Here is a 17,849-nt window from a genome sequence, read left to right on the forward strand (position 1 = left end):
GGTTGTTAGTCAGCTCTGCTTAAAACCACTGTGCCAGAAGAAATTCTTCCCCATGACGGTCGTGAGGCCCTGGCACAGGGTGCCCAGAGAAGCTGTGGCTGCCCCATCTCTGGCAGCATTCAAGGCCAGGTTGGATGGGGCTTGGAGCAATCTGGGATAGTGGAAGGTGTCCCTGCCCATGGCAAGGGGTGAAACAAGATGAGCTTTAAGGTTCCTTTCTGACAAAAACCATTCTGAGATTCTGTGATTTGATAGCACAAAATGATATTTTCCATCAAGGTTGTTGTATTTAAAACAACGCAACTCTTCCAGCTGCGTGCTTTTTCTGAAACTACTATAGCAGTAAAACAGAGTTCTTATTGTGAGATCCTGCTTTACAGATTATTCTAATTTATTCTTTTTTCTTTCTAAGGAAAAGTCATCAACAAGGACTTGCGCCACTACCTAAGCCTTCAGTTCCAGAAGGGCTCGATAGACCACAAACTTCAGCAAGTGATCAGAGACAATCTCTATTTGAGAACCATCCCTTGTAAGTATGTAAAGATCAGCCTCATTTCATCTGTTCCTGCTAACTTCCACATAATTCATGAGTTTGAAATACCTTCTCTCTTAATCTGATTTAGATTTTACCTTGTAGTGGAGACTTCTGGCTTTGCTACAGTAGCTTCACATCTGAAGTTGTCATGAATTGGTGCAGCCAGTATGGATTGAAAACCAGCAAAAACTTGAGAATTCAAAGTTCAGATTGTTTCAGTAATATCTGTGTGTGGCTCTTCACAAATTTGTCAGTAGTTGTTAGAATGACCCAGCCACCACAAGAAATAAATCTTCCTCAGCATGATCAAGCAGTGCCAAAACATCCTGAATTTTGTCAATGTGTTGTGGTTTTTTTCTTCACAAAGAGCAAACTGAGACCTTAAGTGTCAAGTGCATTTGGCAGAGCAGGGCAGCTGGGAGGAGGGGTTGGGTGCAGAAGGGGTGACAGTGGCAGAACGTACAGGCAGACTGTTTGCTCATCCTGAGAAGACTGATTATAAAAAGGCTCATCATTGACTGTTTAAATATTCATTGCACTAAAAACTTTGTCAAGTAAAGTTTTTGTATCTACAGGAATTCTACTCTCTTCTCTCTGAGCACACCTGAGAGTTAGCGGCTTTCTTAAACTGCATTTCATTATTACTAGCTTTTATTTACTAGCTCTTGTTCATGCTGCTGCCTGAAAAAAATGATACATGCTTTTAAAATGCTATTTGGTTGTAGGCAGTAATGAATTGTAATGAATCAGTGAAGTTCTTTCAGGAGAGCTTTAATTAAGCTGTTATAACTATGGGAGGCCTGTTTTTATAGACAAACACTTTGAGAACCTCTGCATTAACGCAGCAATTTACTGATAAAGTTTACCTACAGCCAGGGGTTGGAGTGTGGCTGAATTACACTCTGAATTGTAGGTTAAAAAATAAATTCTGTGCTGAGTTACGGATTCGGTGGCCCAAAAATCAAATGTGCTTAGTCATGATAACCTCATTGCAAATTAGGGAGCTGGTGCTGGTGGAAATAGGGAAAGATGCAGCACCCTTACAGCTGGGTTAAAATAAAATAACCCAGACTGGGATTGCGTGTCGTCAGCTGCCACAAAAGTTGTTGTTGGTTCACTGACTATGAGAAAGCATTCTCTATTAATTGCCGCCTCACCGAGCTGCTTCCCTCCTCCTCCCCCAATACCCGAAGTGTTGTTCCTATGGAATTTACCGTCTCAGTTTTTATACATTATTGTTCACTTGCTTACCAAGAGTTGTTTTAACTCTTACTGAAGTGACATAATCTTTGTATAAAGATTTGAAAATACATTGTTTTTACTGAACTGTACAGCAGGCAGCATTTGGTAACAAGCAGCATTTAAGTGTCTTACAAGAGTGTTTTCTCTGTCTTTGCAGGCACTACAAGGGCTCCTAGAGATGGGGAGGTCCCTGGGGTAGACTATAATTTCATTCCTGTTGAGCAGTTTAAAGCGTTGGAAGAAAGTGGAGCCTTACTAGAAAGTGGAACATATGATGGTATGTCAGTGATGTTTAATGGAATGGGAATAAGGACCCAGTACTTGTGTTCAGGTGTAGCTCCTTGTGATACCAGCTTTCCTGCTCACTTGATGGTCGTGACAGTAGTAGAGAGACAATAGTTAGTCTGGTTTTGGGTTACTGTGAAGAGGAGGAGCAATCCTGTTTTAAAGCTTTCTAATAATCTGCAGATTGTCCTTTCAACTGCTCTTAATCCCACCAGATTATTTTCACCATTGCATTTTTGGGAAGCATTCTGAAAAGGTTTGTCTGTGCCTGGTACAAATTTAAGAGAATTTAGTCAATTTTGTGTACACCTCAAGAGAATGGAGCCATGTTCTCCTCTCAGGTGTGCATCAAAAGGACAAAAGGCAAGAGAAATTCTGACCCAGCAGAGAAACAAAAGCATTTTTCAATGAAAAGTTGAACATCACTAGACCAGATTGTAGGAAAGGTGAGTTTGTTAAATGTGGTGAGGAAAAACATTGTAATGGAGATGGTGATCAATCCCGTGAAAGGCTCTGTGCCTCTGGTTTTCCTCATCCCACACTATCTTATATTGTCCAGTCTGTGGAAATCTAGTAAGCAAATTTAGGCGACATTAGTAGTTTTTTTTCTTTATTCCTGAGCTGCACTTTATCTGACTGTCCCCTCTCTGAGCCTTGCCCTTGCTTGATATTTGCAGAAGGGTTTTCTTTCTATATGTATGTATTTCCATGGTCAAAACCATATCCAGGCACTAAAAGTTACTCCAGCAGGAATTCTGGGAAGCTTCCTTGCTTTGTGCTCAATTCCCTAATAAAAATCATATGAGCAGTCAGGAGAGAGGTCAATTGCTGAAATTCTTTTTCCAGAAAACAGCAGATGAGTCCTTTGTACTATATTGAAGGAAAAATCTGTTCTTTTTTCTGAAGTAAAAATATCAGCATGTTGATATGAAGCCATATCAACATCTTTGTTTTGCAAGTGTATTGTCAGTAGAAAATTGCAAGTGTTAAAAATCAATTACTTGTTAACTGGTTTTATGGAAATAAATACCTTGTGTCTGCATAAAAGTAATTTGCTTTTTGACTTCAGTATTTCTGTTGCTCCAAATCCATCTTTTTCTTTAGAAAACTTGTAGCAGGATAAAAGTTTTCAGATAATCTCTTGGTTTTTGACAATTAGTGCTGCATTAGCAAGAAGTCAGTGTATGAATAAATAGGCTTTGACTGTTGATTTAGTTTTGGTAGTGCTGATGTCTTCTTTGAGGCTTTAAAATGTCACCAAAATACATTTGCATGGGCACTAAACTGGTAACAGCCACTGCTAGCGCCTTCAGCAGTGCTGAAGTATCCTGAAGTGTTAGTGCTTCAGTGCTCCTGATTTCTGTCTCATTTTCAGGTAATTTTTATGGTACTCCAAAGCCTCCAGCAGAGCCCAGCCCCTTTCAGCCTGATCCAGTGGATCAAGTTCTTTTTGACAATGATTTTGATACTGAATCACAGAGGAAAAGAACCACATCCGTCAGCAAAATGCAAAGGATGGAAAGTTCTCTCCCTGAAGAGGAGGAAGAGGAAGAAAAGGAAGCAGTTAATGGCAGCGGAGGGATAGGTTGGTTGACAAGGGGAGAAATTCCCTGGAGTATTGTATGAATGGACATGGACTATACAAAAAACATTTGTGCTTCCTTAGTTTAGGTGAAGTATGAAGGCAGTTTCTGTTCAGACTGGTGCTTCTATTTGATTTTGAGATGACCTTTTAAAAAGAACCAGCTGTTCTCCCAGCCAGATGTGCAGTTGCATCATAAAATGCACTGCTTGGTCAAGAACATGTGGTGCTGGATATGGGCCAGGGCCAGTTACACGAGCAGGAAGGAAAAATTTGTCCACTCTTGAAATAACAGAGTCCTTCACAGCGTGGAATTCATACCCTGCAAATGTTACTGTTGAATTTTGAGGCAATCACTGAATTTGTACACAGGAGATTTTAAGGAAGTGATTGGTTGAAGGGGCAACATTGGCTCATACTGTAAAATTTTCGGATGATTTTGCCTGGGGGAACTATCGCACAACCTGAAATCACCCAAGGCGGGGGGGCGCTTGTAGTGAGAAACAAAGCCAAGCATGTTGAGACTGGAGCAGTGTCCATCAGGACCTTTCTGGGATTGGCAAGGTGCCCTTTTCCTTTTGCTGTCATGGTTACTCATCTGGAGGGGGGCGAATTGATGGTGGAGAGGAACTGTCACATTGCATTTGCAGTTGATCCTGTGTGTGACTGTTTAGGACAGAGTTACACTGACCAGACCTGACCTAGTCTTGTCATCTTCAGGGCTGGCAACACCACAGAGGGGCCAATGGTCAGGCTGGTGGTTGGGTGAAGGTCGTGGACATAGTCATGTCACAGCGGGTATCAAGCATAACCTCAGTTCTGAAGGGTAGAGGCTTCTATTTAAAGTTTCCTGCCAGAATTTTTGGGATCTTCTTTCTAGTTGTGGCTTGTAGCAAGCTGTTGTTTATTTTACTGGCAGTTTGGGTCTTCTCTACATTTCCTTCTGATTCTTTAAAGAATATTAGTAGGATTTTTTTGATTGTTTTATGGCATTACAAACACTGTTCTCTCTGTAGAAATGGCAACAGAGCATAGTCAACTTGGATTTCTGCCAGTGTCGATTTTTCAGAGTAGGCTCAGGCACAGCATACAAGGTTAATTCTGTTTGGCAGGGGAAGAGCAGAGTTCAGTCTTTTCATGTCAGCTTTTCGAAGTTCACATCTGAAAAAAAAAATGCACCTCACATAGAGAGATGTGTTTGACATCCACTCGTAGCCAGATTAAGAGGGTGGTTCTTTGTGAGAAACAACATAAGCATCTGACAAACACTTTCCCTGAACAACTACAGGAGACAAAGAAAAACATTCAGATTCTCCTGACTGGATGAAACCTGTTCCCAGCTACAACCAGACAAGCAGCAACATGGACTTCAGAAATTATTTGTCAAGGGATGAGACCCTGGAACCACTACCCAAGAACTGGGAAATGGCCTACACGGACGCTGGCATGATCTACTTCATTGAGTGAGTAACTCAACTCCTTGGAGGAGACAAGTGCTGGTGGCTGCAGTCTGGAAAGCTTGCTCTTTCACCTCTCTTCTTCTTGTGCTGCTTCTATTTCTTTATGAAATTTACTATTTTCCTACTGTTACACTCCTTACTCATCGTCCTCAATGTTGCACGCTCGGTAAAATGCCCATTGTGCAGGAAGACCATATGGTTCCACCTGCAAAGTCAGTTTGTTTGTTCTAAGTTTTGTATCTCACAAATACAAAGCTGGCTGAGTATTGCTAAGTGACACATGACATGGAAACTTCCTGTTTAGCTGTTTAGCTTCTCTGCTTGTGTTCCTTGGCTGGGAATGGACGTTTCAAAATACAAATAGCCCAGATGAAAGCCCAGGATAGGAAAGTAGCTCATGTGTGCACATGTAAAACTGCCTCATTTATGAGTTCTAAGGCAAAAATGAAACAGAAACCTTCCTGAGAGTTTAGCATATAAGGAGGCTAAACATTTTTTTTTTCCTATCAGGTAGAAACAGCTGCTGTTCCCATATGAGCTTTTGGGGGGCTGGGGGGAGGATCTGTGCCTCCAACACTTCCTGTGTACCCTGGAGAGTCTCCAGTGTGCTGATGCCTTTTCTTTGTAGCATTTTGTGACGTGACTGAGGCACAAATAAAGGTTGTATTATCTAAAGTCTACATTTTCCTACAATAGTAAATACTTGAAGGAAAGTTTCTTCAGTGTGAGGGAGTTCTCTTACTGGCATGTGTTCTGCTCCACAGTCACAACACCAAGACAACGACATGGCTTGATCCCCGACTCTGTAAGAAGGCCAAAGCTCCTGAAGATTGTGAAGATGGAGGTGAGATGTTCAGAAGGCATTTGCCACCTGTCACTGATAAATGTATGAGTTTATTCCAGCTGGATACAGTCCATTACTTCCGTGGAAGAAGCTTCTCCCCGGTAGATGTGACTCTGGAGCTGGCTGAGTGTTGAGTGTCCCCTGTTTGGTGGCAATAGGAATTTACATAAGACTGGGAAAGTCCGTGGTGTATTTTCCCTGGAGTAGTAGAATCTGGCCAAACAAAATGTTTATCTACATTCCTGAGCAGAATATGAGATGTTTTGTTCCAGTGTCATTCTTAAGGAGAAAGCTGCATGTGAGTGATGTTCTCACTGGAAACTGTTGTATAGGTGGAATATGGCAGAAGAAGGTCCATAAGTAACAGAATATAGGAATAACAAAGAAGGTATGGCAAAATACATATTTCTGATGATAACGATTGCATGTGACATAGTATTTGAATGCAGAAGCTAAGGGAACAATCTGACTGATTGATTTAAATTCCTTCAAGACTTCCAGGTCAGTAGCCTCCAGGCAATTAGGCAATTTCTGCAACCATTTCCTACACAGGTGGGCAATTTAGTCTGCTAGGAAAGAGCATCAGGTAGCTCTGTCTTCAGCAAATGCTTGACATGTTCCAAAAGCTGAAGCAGGCTCAGAATGACCTGTCATCCTCCAAAATTGCCCAGCCTAACAGCCATGTATCCATAATGAAGCCAGCTGGAGCAGCTTTATTCTGCTGCTTATTAAACGTACATGCAGCTCTTTAAACAGAGATTCGGGATATCCAAATGAACAATACTTAAATTAATAGACCCATTGGGTCTTTAGTCAGACCCTGTGGACCAATACTGGTATTAGTAATTGGTAATATGCTGTCATATGCCAAGGAGATTCCTGTTATTGTCAAACTTAGGGCAGCCTCAAACAAGGTTGCAGGGCAAATTTATCCTTAAAATGTCTGGCTGACTATATTCATTATTCTAATATTTAAATTTCCATGGTCAAGATAACTAGAACAATAAACTTGATAAGCTGACCTCTGTGGTAACTGCTTATTACCTTCAGTCAGTCATGAGCTGCTGGTACCGTCTTACCAGATGCTAAATTTGCCATAAAAAGGAGCCTTTTGCATGTAATTTTCAGTACAAACAGGTCTTTAAGTTTATTTATGTTTAAAGTTGCGGGATTTCATTGAATACAAGGCTCATCATTTAGTGCAAGAAGGAGTAAAAGTTGCAGGGCTTCAGATTCCCTGGAACGGGTTTTTACCTTTCATCAGGGAAGAAAACGGGACCTGAATTTTCCTCGTATTTTTCATGAGCCTAGGTGTTCTTTAATGAAAACTCTGATATCTGTGGATAGTTTTCCCCTGTAATGGAGAATTCGGTCTTTCTGATTGCAGAACTTCCTTATGGATGGGAGAAAATAGAAGACCCTCAGTATGGGACATATTACGTTGAGTAAGTGCTAATTATTGATTTGGCATACATAAAAATTGAGCATGAAACTCTGAAGTCCTTGATCCCCAGTAAGTAGCGATTGTAATGCAGTGAAAGGCCAGGTTGGACAGGGCTAGGAGCAATCTGGTCTGGTATCCATACTTGTAGCAGGGGGTGGAACTGCTGGATGGGCTTTAAGGTTCCTTCCAGTCCAAAACATTCTGTGATTCTGTGAAACTATTACATATATCCAGGAAAAACAGTTCTTGGGTTGCAAACTCATGGCACAAACTTCTGGTAGCACTGGCATGAGGGAAAATCCACAGTGTGACCTTAAAGACTTAAGGACTGTTTTTCATTTGGGAAAAGAAAGCAAGTTGCAACCAAAATAATTTATAGATGGAAGTGAGCTGATGTCATTTTTCTTAGCTTACCAAAAACAGAGTCACTTGATTTAAGAGTGGCACCTGATAACTTTAAAAGAGTAAAAATAACTTGTAGACCATTGCTGTTTTCAAAAAGCCAAGTCAATAACCACTAAACTGCTGCAGGAGCTCTTTTGAATCTCCTTCAGGCCAGAGGAAATTAAATCTCTCCTTAACCATGGAGAAGAAAAATGGTAGAGGTGAAAATGTAGCTTCAGAGAACAAGCAAACATTTTTCACTTAGCAAAGCCAAGGTATTCGAATTATGCTCAAATTTGTTGGTTTTCCCCTCCTATGCTGTACTTCTCTATCATCTGCTAGGGAAAAGGTGATGCCTGAGTTTGTAAATAGTATAGGTCGATGGGTCAAGAGAAAAAGCAGGTTTGCTCGGATCTAAACTATTACAACTCTGCCTGGCGATTAAAGGAAGTAAAATTTTATTTGCCTCAAAGTAAGTAAACCGCTGGAAGAATGAGCATATTTTCAGTATTAGTTATGAGAGGTTTTTTGTTCATTTCTCCAGAGCATTCATCTGACATAATGAAAAATAGTGTTTGTAGATGTGGTTTTTTTGGGGTTGTCTTTTTTGGGAAGGAGTCAGAATGTTTTCTGTTGAAGTCCTGACCTACCTTTTGTATGCCTGCAGTCATATTAACCAGAAAACTCAGTTTGAAAATCCAGTATTGGAAGCCAAAAGGAAAAAACAGCTAGGACAGACTGATGCTGGCCCTTCCAAATCAGGTATCACTGAATGTTGTGTTCTTTGTCACATATATCTTTATCTGCAAGTATGCTTTATAAAAACCCAATTCTGGAATTCATGAAGGCATCAGCCTTGTCTTTTCACTAGCCATTACAGTGTTACCCTCCAAGATCTTTTGGGTTTTTTGAAGGAATTTTTCATGTTAAAATTGAACCGACACACTAAGACTGCTTCTAAATCATTTTGGTTGTTCTGAAGCCGGTTGTCATAAACAGCTTTGGAATATATGGAGGGTTAGAAGAGCCATCTGGAAGTGCAGGTAAAGCCACACCTGGAGTTTTTATGCTTTTGATCTACTTTAAGCTTGGTATTCAAGGATAAAAATTGGGAATTTGAGGTGGGAGGTTTGCATACAGCTCTGTTGCAATCTGTCCAGAAAAACTCTTTTCCATGCCCTGAATTCAGCTGGAAAATGAGTGTAGCACTTCCCTGTCTGTTTATCCTTTAAAACTGCTTCAGAAGCTGATCAACAATAAACAAATCATTAACCTTTGTGACACCTTAAAAATAAACAAAAAACTTAGCAGAATTAACCCTGGCTTACTGCCCTCCTGTCTCTGTGTTCCATAATTCCAAAGGACCGGGGAGGTCTCTCTTCACTCGAGATCCATCCCAGCTTACTGGAGCACTCATAAGGACATCCCTGAAGAAAAGTACTATGGGATTTGGCTTCACAATCATCGGAGGGGACAGGCCTGACGAGTTTCTTCAGGTGAAGAATGTGTTAAAAGATGGACCCGCTGCGCAAGATGGAAGAATTGCTCCAGGTCAAGTATTATTTCTGTAAACTTCCATTTCCTGGGGTACTTTGGGGAATACAGCTTGAGGCACAGGAGGTTGGAGGACTCCATACACATCCTCACTAAATTAAATATTTTCATATTTGTGAAAGATCTTTGCAGAGCAGTGGCTGAAAAGGAAAAGAAGCAGCATTCTAGATAAAAATTGACTTTAAGGGCACTTCTGAAGATTTCAGTACTTCTGCTTTAGCAAAGACACTTATCTTCATGTTTATTCATAGAATGGTTTCTCTCTCTGTAAGTGAAGTAAAAATAATGTGTTTGAGTCCTGGTCTGTTTTGCCTTGTTGCTGCCAGAAACCATGACACCGATTATTAAAACTGCAAAAAGCCCACAGCAGGAGTGAGGAAACAAAGTTGTGTGAGCTGAACAAGTGAGGAGAGAAGAGGGATGAGCAACCCATGAGGATTTATGCATTTTTTCATGGTTATTACATGTGTAATTAGGTTACCTGTAACCTTACCATAACCTCTGGTTTGCATATTAGAAAAGGTGAAATGCTTCTTTACCTATAACATAAACACTTACTCTTGAGCAAATGAGTAAAAGAATTCATACTTTGGAAGATAAATACTATTAACTTACAAAATGGAACAATTTCCTGTTTTGTTGCTGATGTGTTGTTTGAACTTGTTTGTATGTGGTTCATTTTCCACCTCTGCAAAAAAGTAAACAATCCTGCAGAAATGTTGGAATGGAAAAGATGTGCAGCTATTCTGGTTGTAGTTCATGGAATAAGGGAGATCCTGTTTTACTGATGCCTGGGCATTAAAGGGATAGGACAGTTTGCAGGACATATTGTACCTCACATGCAAAGTTTCACATCAAAATTATGAAAACACGAACCAAGGTTTTGGGATCTGAAGCCCACATAAGTTCATTTTGAAAATGTATTCTTAGCCACGTGTGGCAGCAGTGTAAGAGTGTGGAGCATGTGTGTGTGCACGATCCTAGCTTAAGTTCAGCCAGTCCTAAAATAAACACGGGGCCAAAAAAAATCCGATTTATTCTGCATTGGGTTTAGGATGCTCTGCAATATGAATTAAAGTAGAAGACATCTGCTTGCTGTAGTGTGCGTGCTCTGCTTCATCTCCCGTGGCTGTACAGTATCATTTTTTAAATCTGCTGCAGATTAAACTTTATATATTTAGCGCACTGTGTCCTGAGATGAAATAGAATAAATGCAAAGAGGAAATCCTTTATGCTTTTTGGCAATATTAGCCGTGAGGTAATATCCCAGACACCAGTTATTCATTCGAAGACAGCACTGTGATTTCTTCAAGGTAGGCTTTTGTTGAAGGTTTCGCTTCTGTTTTTGACACCGTCAAAATTTCTTTCGTAACAGGTGACGTCATCGTGGACATAAATGGAAGCTGTGTCCTTGGCCATACCCATGCAGATGTTGTCCAGATGTTTCAGCTCATTCCCATAAATCAGTATGTGAACATGACTTTGTGTCGTGGGTACCCTCTTCCTGATGACAATGAAGACCCCGTGGTGGATATCGTGACAGCCACGCCTGTCATTAGTGGTCCGCCGGTGGCCAAGGGAGATGCTTCCATGTCCAGCCAAGATTTAGTAGCAGCAACAGTTGTGTTGGACCAGAATGGGAAAGTGTTGGTCAACGGTCGCCTGAACGGCCCTTCTGTGGATTCAGGAGAGCAAAGGGTCTCCTTTGCCTCCTCAGGAGGCTCTCAGCCAGAGCTGGTCACCATCCCTCTGATCAAAGGGCCTAAAGGCTTTGGGTTTGCCATTGCAGACAGTCCCACAGGCCAGAAGGTGAAGATGATTTTGGACAGCCAGTGGTGCCAAGGCCTACAGAAAGGGGATGTCATCAAGGAGATTTGCCATCAGAATGTGCAGAGCTTGACCCACTTGCAGGTGGTGGAGGTGCTCAAGCAGTTTCCAGTCGGAGCAGAGGTGCCCCTGCTTATCTTAAGAGGAGGTACAGACAAAATTGCAGTTGTCATATTGGTTATAAGTTTTTAAAAGTCCTATTTTAGTGTGATATCTAAATTGTGTCCAGTCTTGACAGCTAAGCAGCAGTTCATTCCATCTCTGAGCCATTATGTTCTAAGTTTGATTTATACCCCTCACTATTTAGGGTGAGAGCATGTTGCTGGGATTTTGTTTGAAGATTTAGTTAGGTTTTTCTTTGGGTCTTTTTCCCGCAACAATTATATGGTGATATGTTTATGCACTGTCTCATCCAAGTCTCTGGGGAGTGCTAAAGCAAACACGTGGTCTCCAGTATAATGCAAAGCATATGATGGACTGAGTTTTGTGAGGTTCTCCAAATATATTCTAGTAACTGTGTCTGTAAAGAACAGGGGATTGCAGGAGATGGGAAGAAGCATTAGTGAAGAGGTGGGGCTGATCACTGGGAATAGCAGAAAAAATTCTGATTTTTTCCTTTGCATATTCATACTCCTTCCTTGATTGTCAGTCACAGACCAGAATGTATCTTCTCCCCAGAAACTGTAGCAGATAGTGTCCCTCTTTCAGAGGAAGCTGAATCTGAATGAATTATGAGGTAGCTCGTGGCCGTTCAGTGTCCCTTCAGGCTTTATTGTAACCCTAACTTCAGCCACTGGTATTTGCAAAAATCTCTGGATCTTTTTCTCTATAAATACTACTATTCCTTAATCAGCTAAGGAAGTAATTAGATTTATGTGTGACAAGTGAAATTCCCTCAGACAAATTCATAAGTCTCCTTATCCCATGAACTGAGGGGTGACTTGGCTGACCAGCTTCCAGCAGAAAGAGAAATAGATATTTTTCATTGTTGTACAGCTTTCTGTTCTAATTGAGACTTCTCTAAAGTGATGGTTTTGGTCACTTTGCCATTTAAAAGCACAGTGAATCAGCTGCTATTATTTTCACCCCAGGGGCAGCTGATTATATTGCTGAAATGTTGTTGAAACTTTTTGTAACCTGCTATTAAAGTTACTTTCTATTTTCTTCAGGTCCACCCTCCCCTACTAAAGCTGCCAAAGGAGTGAGTATTTGTGATGTATGTAACTTGTTTTTCACCTGCTTTGTAATCTCATTTCGTCTGGATTTTAGTCCCTGTGATAACCTGCAAGATGGTTTATCAAAACCACATCTGCTTGGTAGCCAAAATTCTTTGTCTAAGTTAGAGTACCCATTAAAAGGGAAACAAAATACAGCATCTATTTTTTTCCTTCCTAAAGGAAGTTTATGATCCTTTGAGTCTTCTCAGTCCTCGCATAGAATTAATGGACTGGTTACTGCTCCCTTTTGGAAATGCTTATCTTTGGATCCATATTTTCAGCAAGTCTCTATGGAGCTGTACATTCCTAGCTCGATACTCATTGCTCTTGGAATTTTGATCTGTCAGGGCATCTTTAACATATGTTAGCTCAGTAAAGAATCCTTGGTCTTAATAGAACAACCTCTGATTTAATGATGCTGATATTAATGCTTATGTTTTTTATGAAGGTTCTGTTGTAAATTAGAGTGGTCGAACACAGATACTTCTTTAAAAATGCTTCTTGTAAAGAACAAACAGGGCAATTTATGAAAACCCCATTACCAGAACATAGCTGTAACTTCCCTTTCTATCTTTATCCTGCTGTTTGAGTGCAACCTTAGTTGTATCCCAGCAGTGGAATGACACAAGCACACATGTTCAGCATGCTCAAAGATGACTGTGCTCAATAAGATCTTCAGATTCAGTTCCTTACAAGCATCCACCTGCCCGCACTGAATAAATCAGAGCAGAAATCCCTGCAGTTGGAGGGCCTTGGTCCTGTCAGCATGGATCCCATGGCAATGTGCTAAAAATAGTTTGGACTTGGGTACTGGCATACTATTCCAGCACACATACAGCAGCCACAGCCCACAGAGTGCTTGATGCTCAGTGGCATTAAGCAGCGTGGCAAAATAATTCACTTAAAAAGGGCAAGTTCTTGTGTTTATAAACATACAAGAAGTGTCAAACTGCTGAATGGCTCTGGGCAGTTTCTTCTGCTCTTGGTGAAAGGGCATATCTACATCTGTTCTGCTCCTGCTGTGGTTTGGCATGCACTGCCACGTGCCAGTTTTCCGGGCTGGGCTTCTGCACAGAAGAAATATTTAGAGTTATTTTGTTGCATAATTGATTGGGGATTTAGATGAGGGACCACAAAGTGTCCTTGCCTCATGAACAGGAGAGTTGCAGCTCATGAAAAGACAAAAAAGGCAAGTTGTTAATACCTCACACTGCCCAGGTGTGTCCTCCTGCCCCATTGTATATTGCTCCAGCAAACAGCTCATGCTGGGAGCACCCCTGGTGCTTGTGGGGAGGAGCTTGGCAAAGGACAGGAGGCAGTGCCGGTAAGGAGCAGCCTGTGCCTTTGGTGCTGGATTGTGGCCCAGAGCCAGGCAGGCACCTGACAAGGATTCGGTGTCTTCTCCAAACATGATCTGTCCTTTTGCCCCACTTAATCCCATGTGTTGGTAACTAGCAGCATCTGCCCATCTTCACTCCTCTCTGAGCATCAGTCACTTCAAACTCTTTCCAAGCCTAGTCTCCAGTAGAAACTCATGTACAAGTGAGGAAGACTTTAGTACTCTGGTCAGACACATCCACTGGAAAAGCTGTAATTCTGTTCCTTTCTTCCTGTCTATTTCTTCTGCATGGTGTTCATTGTCTTTGCACCCACAAGTGTAGTCATGCCTTTATTTAATGTGGATTTTGCATCTCTGGGCTGTTTCAGAAGGACAGGCAGGACAGTTCCGGGAGTTTGGAAGCTGTCAGCGATACCATTCCGCAGCCGATGCCCTTCCCGCCCTCGGCTGTGCGACCAGGCTCTCCTAAACTGGACCCGTCTGAAGTCTACCTGAAGTCTAAGACAATTTATGAGGACAAACGTAAGTACATCATCTTCATCTTGAAAATACTGAATTATGAAGGAATTTTTTCTTTTGTCGCATGTGCAGTGAAACTACTGAGACTTTGTTGCTGAGTTTGTTAACCTGCTGCGGATAAAATGTTTCAAGTAATGCATCATTCAAACAGCAATCAGAAAAACAAAAAAGATAAAGTATGTTTCAACCGTATTTTCAGTAAAACAGTTAATTGCAGAAATAATGCCAAGGATGGTTGTGAAGTAAACTGCAGCAGACCTGCTTATAAAAGTAGTTCTGAATTGTGTTACAGAGTGGCTTTTTTCCTGGTCTGCTGCACAGATGTATTTGAGATTCCTGCTTTGAAAATTAATGATACCATTTTGAAAAGAGAATATCACTGTATTTCTGGTTGCTGTGTTTTGTCACTAGAAGACTCAGAGTGTACCACCAAAGCATAATCCTTCAAGAATCCTTCAATAATCCAAGATAGCTCCTTACATGTTTTGAAATACTGTTTTTTTTTTTTTTCTTAGCTCCAAACACAAGAGATTTAGATGTTTTCCTGAGAAAACAAGAGTCAGGCTTTGGTTTCCGGGTGCTTGGTGGGGACGGACCAGATCAGCCTGTAAGTGAAACTGATCACAGTTATCTCACAGTATTGCTGTTGAAATGTTCCTACTCTGTCATCCCCATTTCAAATCATCCCATCCAGGCAGCTCAGTGATGGCAAAATTGATTGATTCATACCTGCCTTTCAGAGATCAGGAATTAGTCCTCATTACCTTTGTTTTTTCCCCTCTTCTTGGACTCCATTCTCCAAGGTTCTGCGCCCTTCCCGCTACCGAGCCCGTCCTTTGCCGCAATTTTCTGTCGGGCCGAGGACACTGGCGGTGTTTCTACAGCTGTTGCTGCGTTGCTGTGTCTCGGAGCCCTCAGAAGGGCCATGCTGGTCCCCAGCCTTTGCCCATTGTCACCTGATCCCAGTGGTGGTCAGTCATTGGTGAGATGTGCACAGCAGCGCATCCTGGAAAGCAGCTGAGTGGAAGGAAGTGATTGCTCCTTCTGTCAAAATTTCATTAGGCTGTTCCTTTCCTTGCAGCCCAGTGAAATGAGATTTGAGATGGTGACACACCCCTTTTATTCCCTGCTTCTCCTGCTGGATTTTTAAGCATGCATTGTGTTGGAGGCAGCTGGGCAAATGCCAGAGCAGACACAGCTGGATGGTCTGTTCTCCAAGGGCAGGTTTTAGGAGACTCCCCTGTATTTTCAAACATGCATAAATTTCTCTTTGGGAAGAAGCTCTAAGACTTGTACTATATATCAGGGACCTTTCTTTAAGCTGTTTAAGTGGAGAGAAAAAGCTTTTGGAATAGATCTGCATAGATTGTTTTCTCATTACAGTGAAGGAATTCGGTTTTTCCATTCCCAGCTGTGATCCAGTGCTAGCCTTTTTTTTTTCTTCCTCCCTCACTAACATGCATTTAAAGTAAAAAGCAAACACAGAGAATGTTACTTCTGTTGCACTTTATAGCATTTATGGTGTTTGGTTTCCATAACACCCATAGGAGGTGTGGAGCTGATGTCTTGAGTGCTGTGTACGGATGAGCTGCCCGCCATTCTTAACCTCCAGCATGCTAGCTGTGGTTACCCTTAATCTTCCATTTAATTGAAAATGATTGTAGCATGTGAAATTGAGTGTGGTTCTTCTCTGTATTATATTTAGTAGCACTTTTTGAGGTGGGGGGTAGGCAGAACTGTTGGTGTTTGAATTCATTATCTCATTACCAAAAGCTGAGACCTGAAGCAACTTGAAATGTGGAACTGTCTATAAGCAACTTTTCAGAAACAAACTTGAGTTGGTTCAAAAGCTTTTATTTCTTCCCCAGTCATTCTTCCTCAGTCTTGGTAAAAAAAAATAAAAATAGAGTAGAATGAATGTCAGAGGCTTTTGTGTCATAAATGTCTAGGAAATCATATATATAATAAGTACATGGTGTGTGCTCATTTCAAAAATTTTGCTTTCTAATAAACTGGCAAACATGCTCAAGAGAGAAGAACTGACAAAAATATAGATTAAAGATTTAAAGTAGTTAGTGAATGCTTTGAGACTCCAGATTGTCTCCACTAGATCAGCTTGTGCAGAGTACACTTGCTGGCTGCATTTCTGCTAGAGCTGGACAGTGAGGTAATCTTTAAAAAAGTGTTCCCCAAAAGACCTCTTCTGCACTGATTCATGTGGATTCCAACCACTGTGTGTTCTGATGAACTCATGTTCCCTTTCAAACCCCTGGACTCTGCTCACAGATTTATATCGGAGCCATAATCCCGTTGGGAGCAGCGGAAAAGGACGGGAGGCTGCGTGCAGCGGATGAGCTGATGTGCATTGATGGAGTCCCTGTGAAAGGGAAGTCACACAAGCAAGTTCTGGATTTAATGACCAGTGCTGCACGAAACGGGCAGGTGCTGCTCACTGTCCGGAGGAAGATCTTCTTCAGTGGTACGTGTCTGCTTGCCTAGAAAGAGCACTTAGGGCTTGTAGTCAAGTCCACTGAAGTTGCTCTGGAACTTAATTACTGCACTGGGGCTGAGCAGCCTGAGACAGAGGAGAGTAGGGTGAGCTATAAATGGAGAACTCTTAAATGAAGAAAAGCAGAATTTAATAGGCTTGGACTCTGTTGCTCGCTAGCTTGCACTGCTCACACAAGTAAGGCTCTGAAGGTTATGATGCAGGGGTTTCTTCAAACCTTTTTGCAAGTAGTAGTTAGAACAGCCATTAGTGCTATGGAAATTGCATAATAATGCAGTCTATTTTCTCAACATCCCAGAATGGTTTGGGTTGGAAGGGACCTTAAAACTCATTTTTTCCCACACCCTGCCGTGGGCAGGGGCACCTTCTATATGCTGTATTCTCAAGTCTTTTAGCATTAGTGTGTAGGAAGATTAACTGTATTCAAACTGGAGCTGTTTCAGAGCAAGATCTTGAGATGCTGCAGTTTTAGATCAGTGTCCAGATCAACACTTTAGAGAAGATTAGTCTGTGACTCCATGAATGACAAAGCTGGGGTGGGATTTACAGCTGACAAGGGCCCCCTGCTCTGATTAGTAACTGCTGTTGCCACCTCATGCTGGTACTGACAACTGAGCTTCATGGCTGTGCTGAAGTTGCTTTGTGTGATTTGTTCCTTATTTGTTGTTCGTCTGTTCCCTGCAAGGGGAAAAGCAGGCAGAGGAGGAGGAGCCGCAGCCTGTCCTGACACAGAACGGCTCTCCTCGGCTGAACCGTGTCAACTTTGCCAACCAACCATGCCCGGAGGTCTACGACGTCCGTCTGCAGCGGAAGGAGAACGAAGGATTTGGCTTCGTCATCCTCACCTCCAAGACCAAACCTCCTCCTGGGGGTAAGTGCCATGTCCTGGTGGCTCTGCCTCTGCTTAACCTCGCTGGGGCTTCTCCATGGATCTCTTCCTGTGCAGTGCTGGTATTTCCCTCATAGTCAGCTTTCACTCACACTGGCACAGCCCAGCCATTTGAGTGTTGGTATGTCTTGTTCACCCAACTGTGACATAAATGGGGAAAAGGGAATTTATATCTCACACAACCCATACCCAAGTGTGTGCACTTGTCCCAGGGCAGCA

General features: G+C 41.9%; 1 protein-coding gene across 1 annotated transcript in view; it reads left to right on the forward strand.

Annotated features, from left to right (window-relative positions):
* MAGI3 (membrane associated guanylate kinase, WW and PDZ domain containing 3) overlaps positions 1–17,849 on the forward strand; it is a 57,496-nt gene that overhangs the window by 26,516 nt on the left and 13,131 nt on the right. Inside the window, 14 exon segments of the mRNA XM_054517281.1 lie at positions 413–529; positions 1,935–2,054; positions 3,438–3,647; positions 4,933–5,107; positions 5,869–5,948; positions 7,336–7,393; positions 8,444–8,538; positions 9,139–9,327; positions 10,706–11,305; positions 12,327–12,358; positions 14,082–14,235; positions 14,748–14,839; positions 16,519–16,711; positions 17,427–17,612. Coding sequence (XP_054373256.1) covers positions 413–529; positions 1,935–2,054; positions 3,438–3,647; positions 4,933–5,107; positions 5,869–5,948; positions 7,336–7,393; positions 8,444–8,538; positions 9,139–9,327; positions 10,706–11,305; positions 12,327–12,358; positions 14,082–14,235; positions 14,748–14,839; positions 16,519–16,711; positions 17,427–17,612 — 2,301 coding nt within the window.

This window comes from Molothrus ater, chromosome 25 (assembly GCF_012460135.2).
Source record: "Molothrus ater isolate BHLD 08-10-18 breed brown headed cowbird chromosome 25, BPBGC_Mater_1.1, whole genome shotgun sequence".
Lineage (NCBI taxonomy): Eukaryota > Metazoa > Chordata > Aves > Passeriformes > Icteridae > Molothrus > Molothrus ater.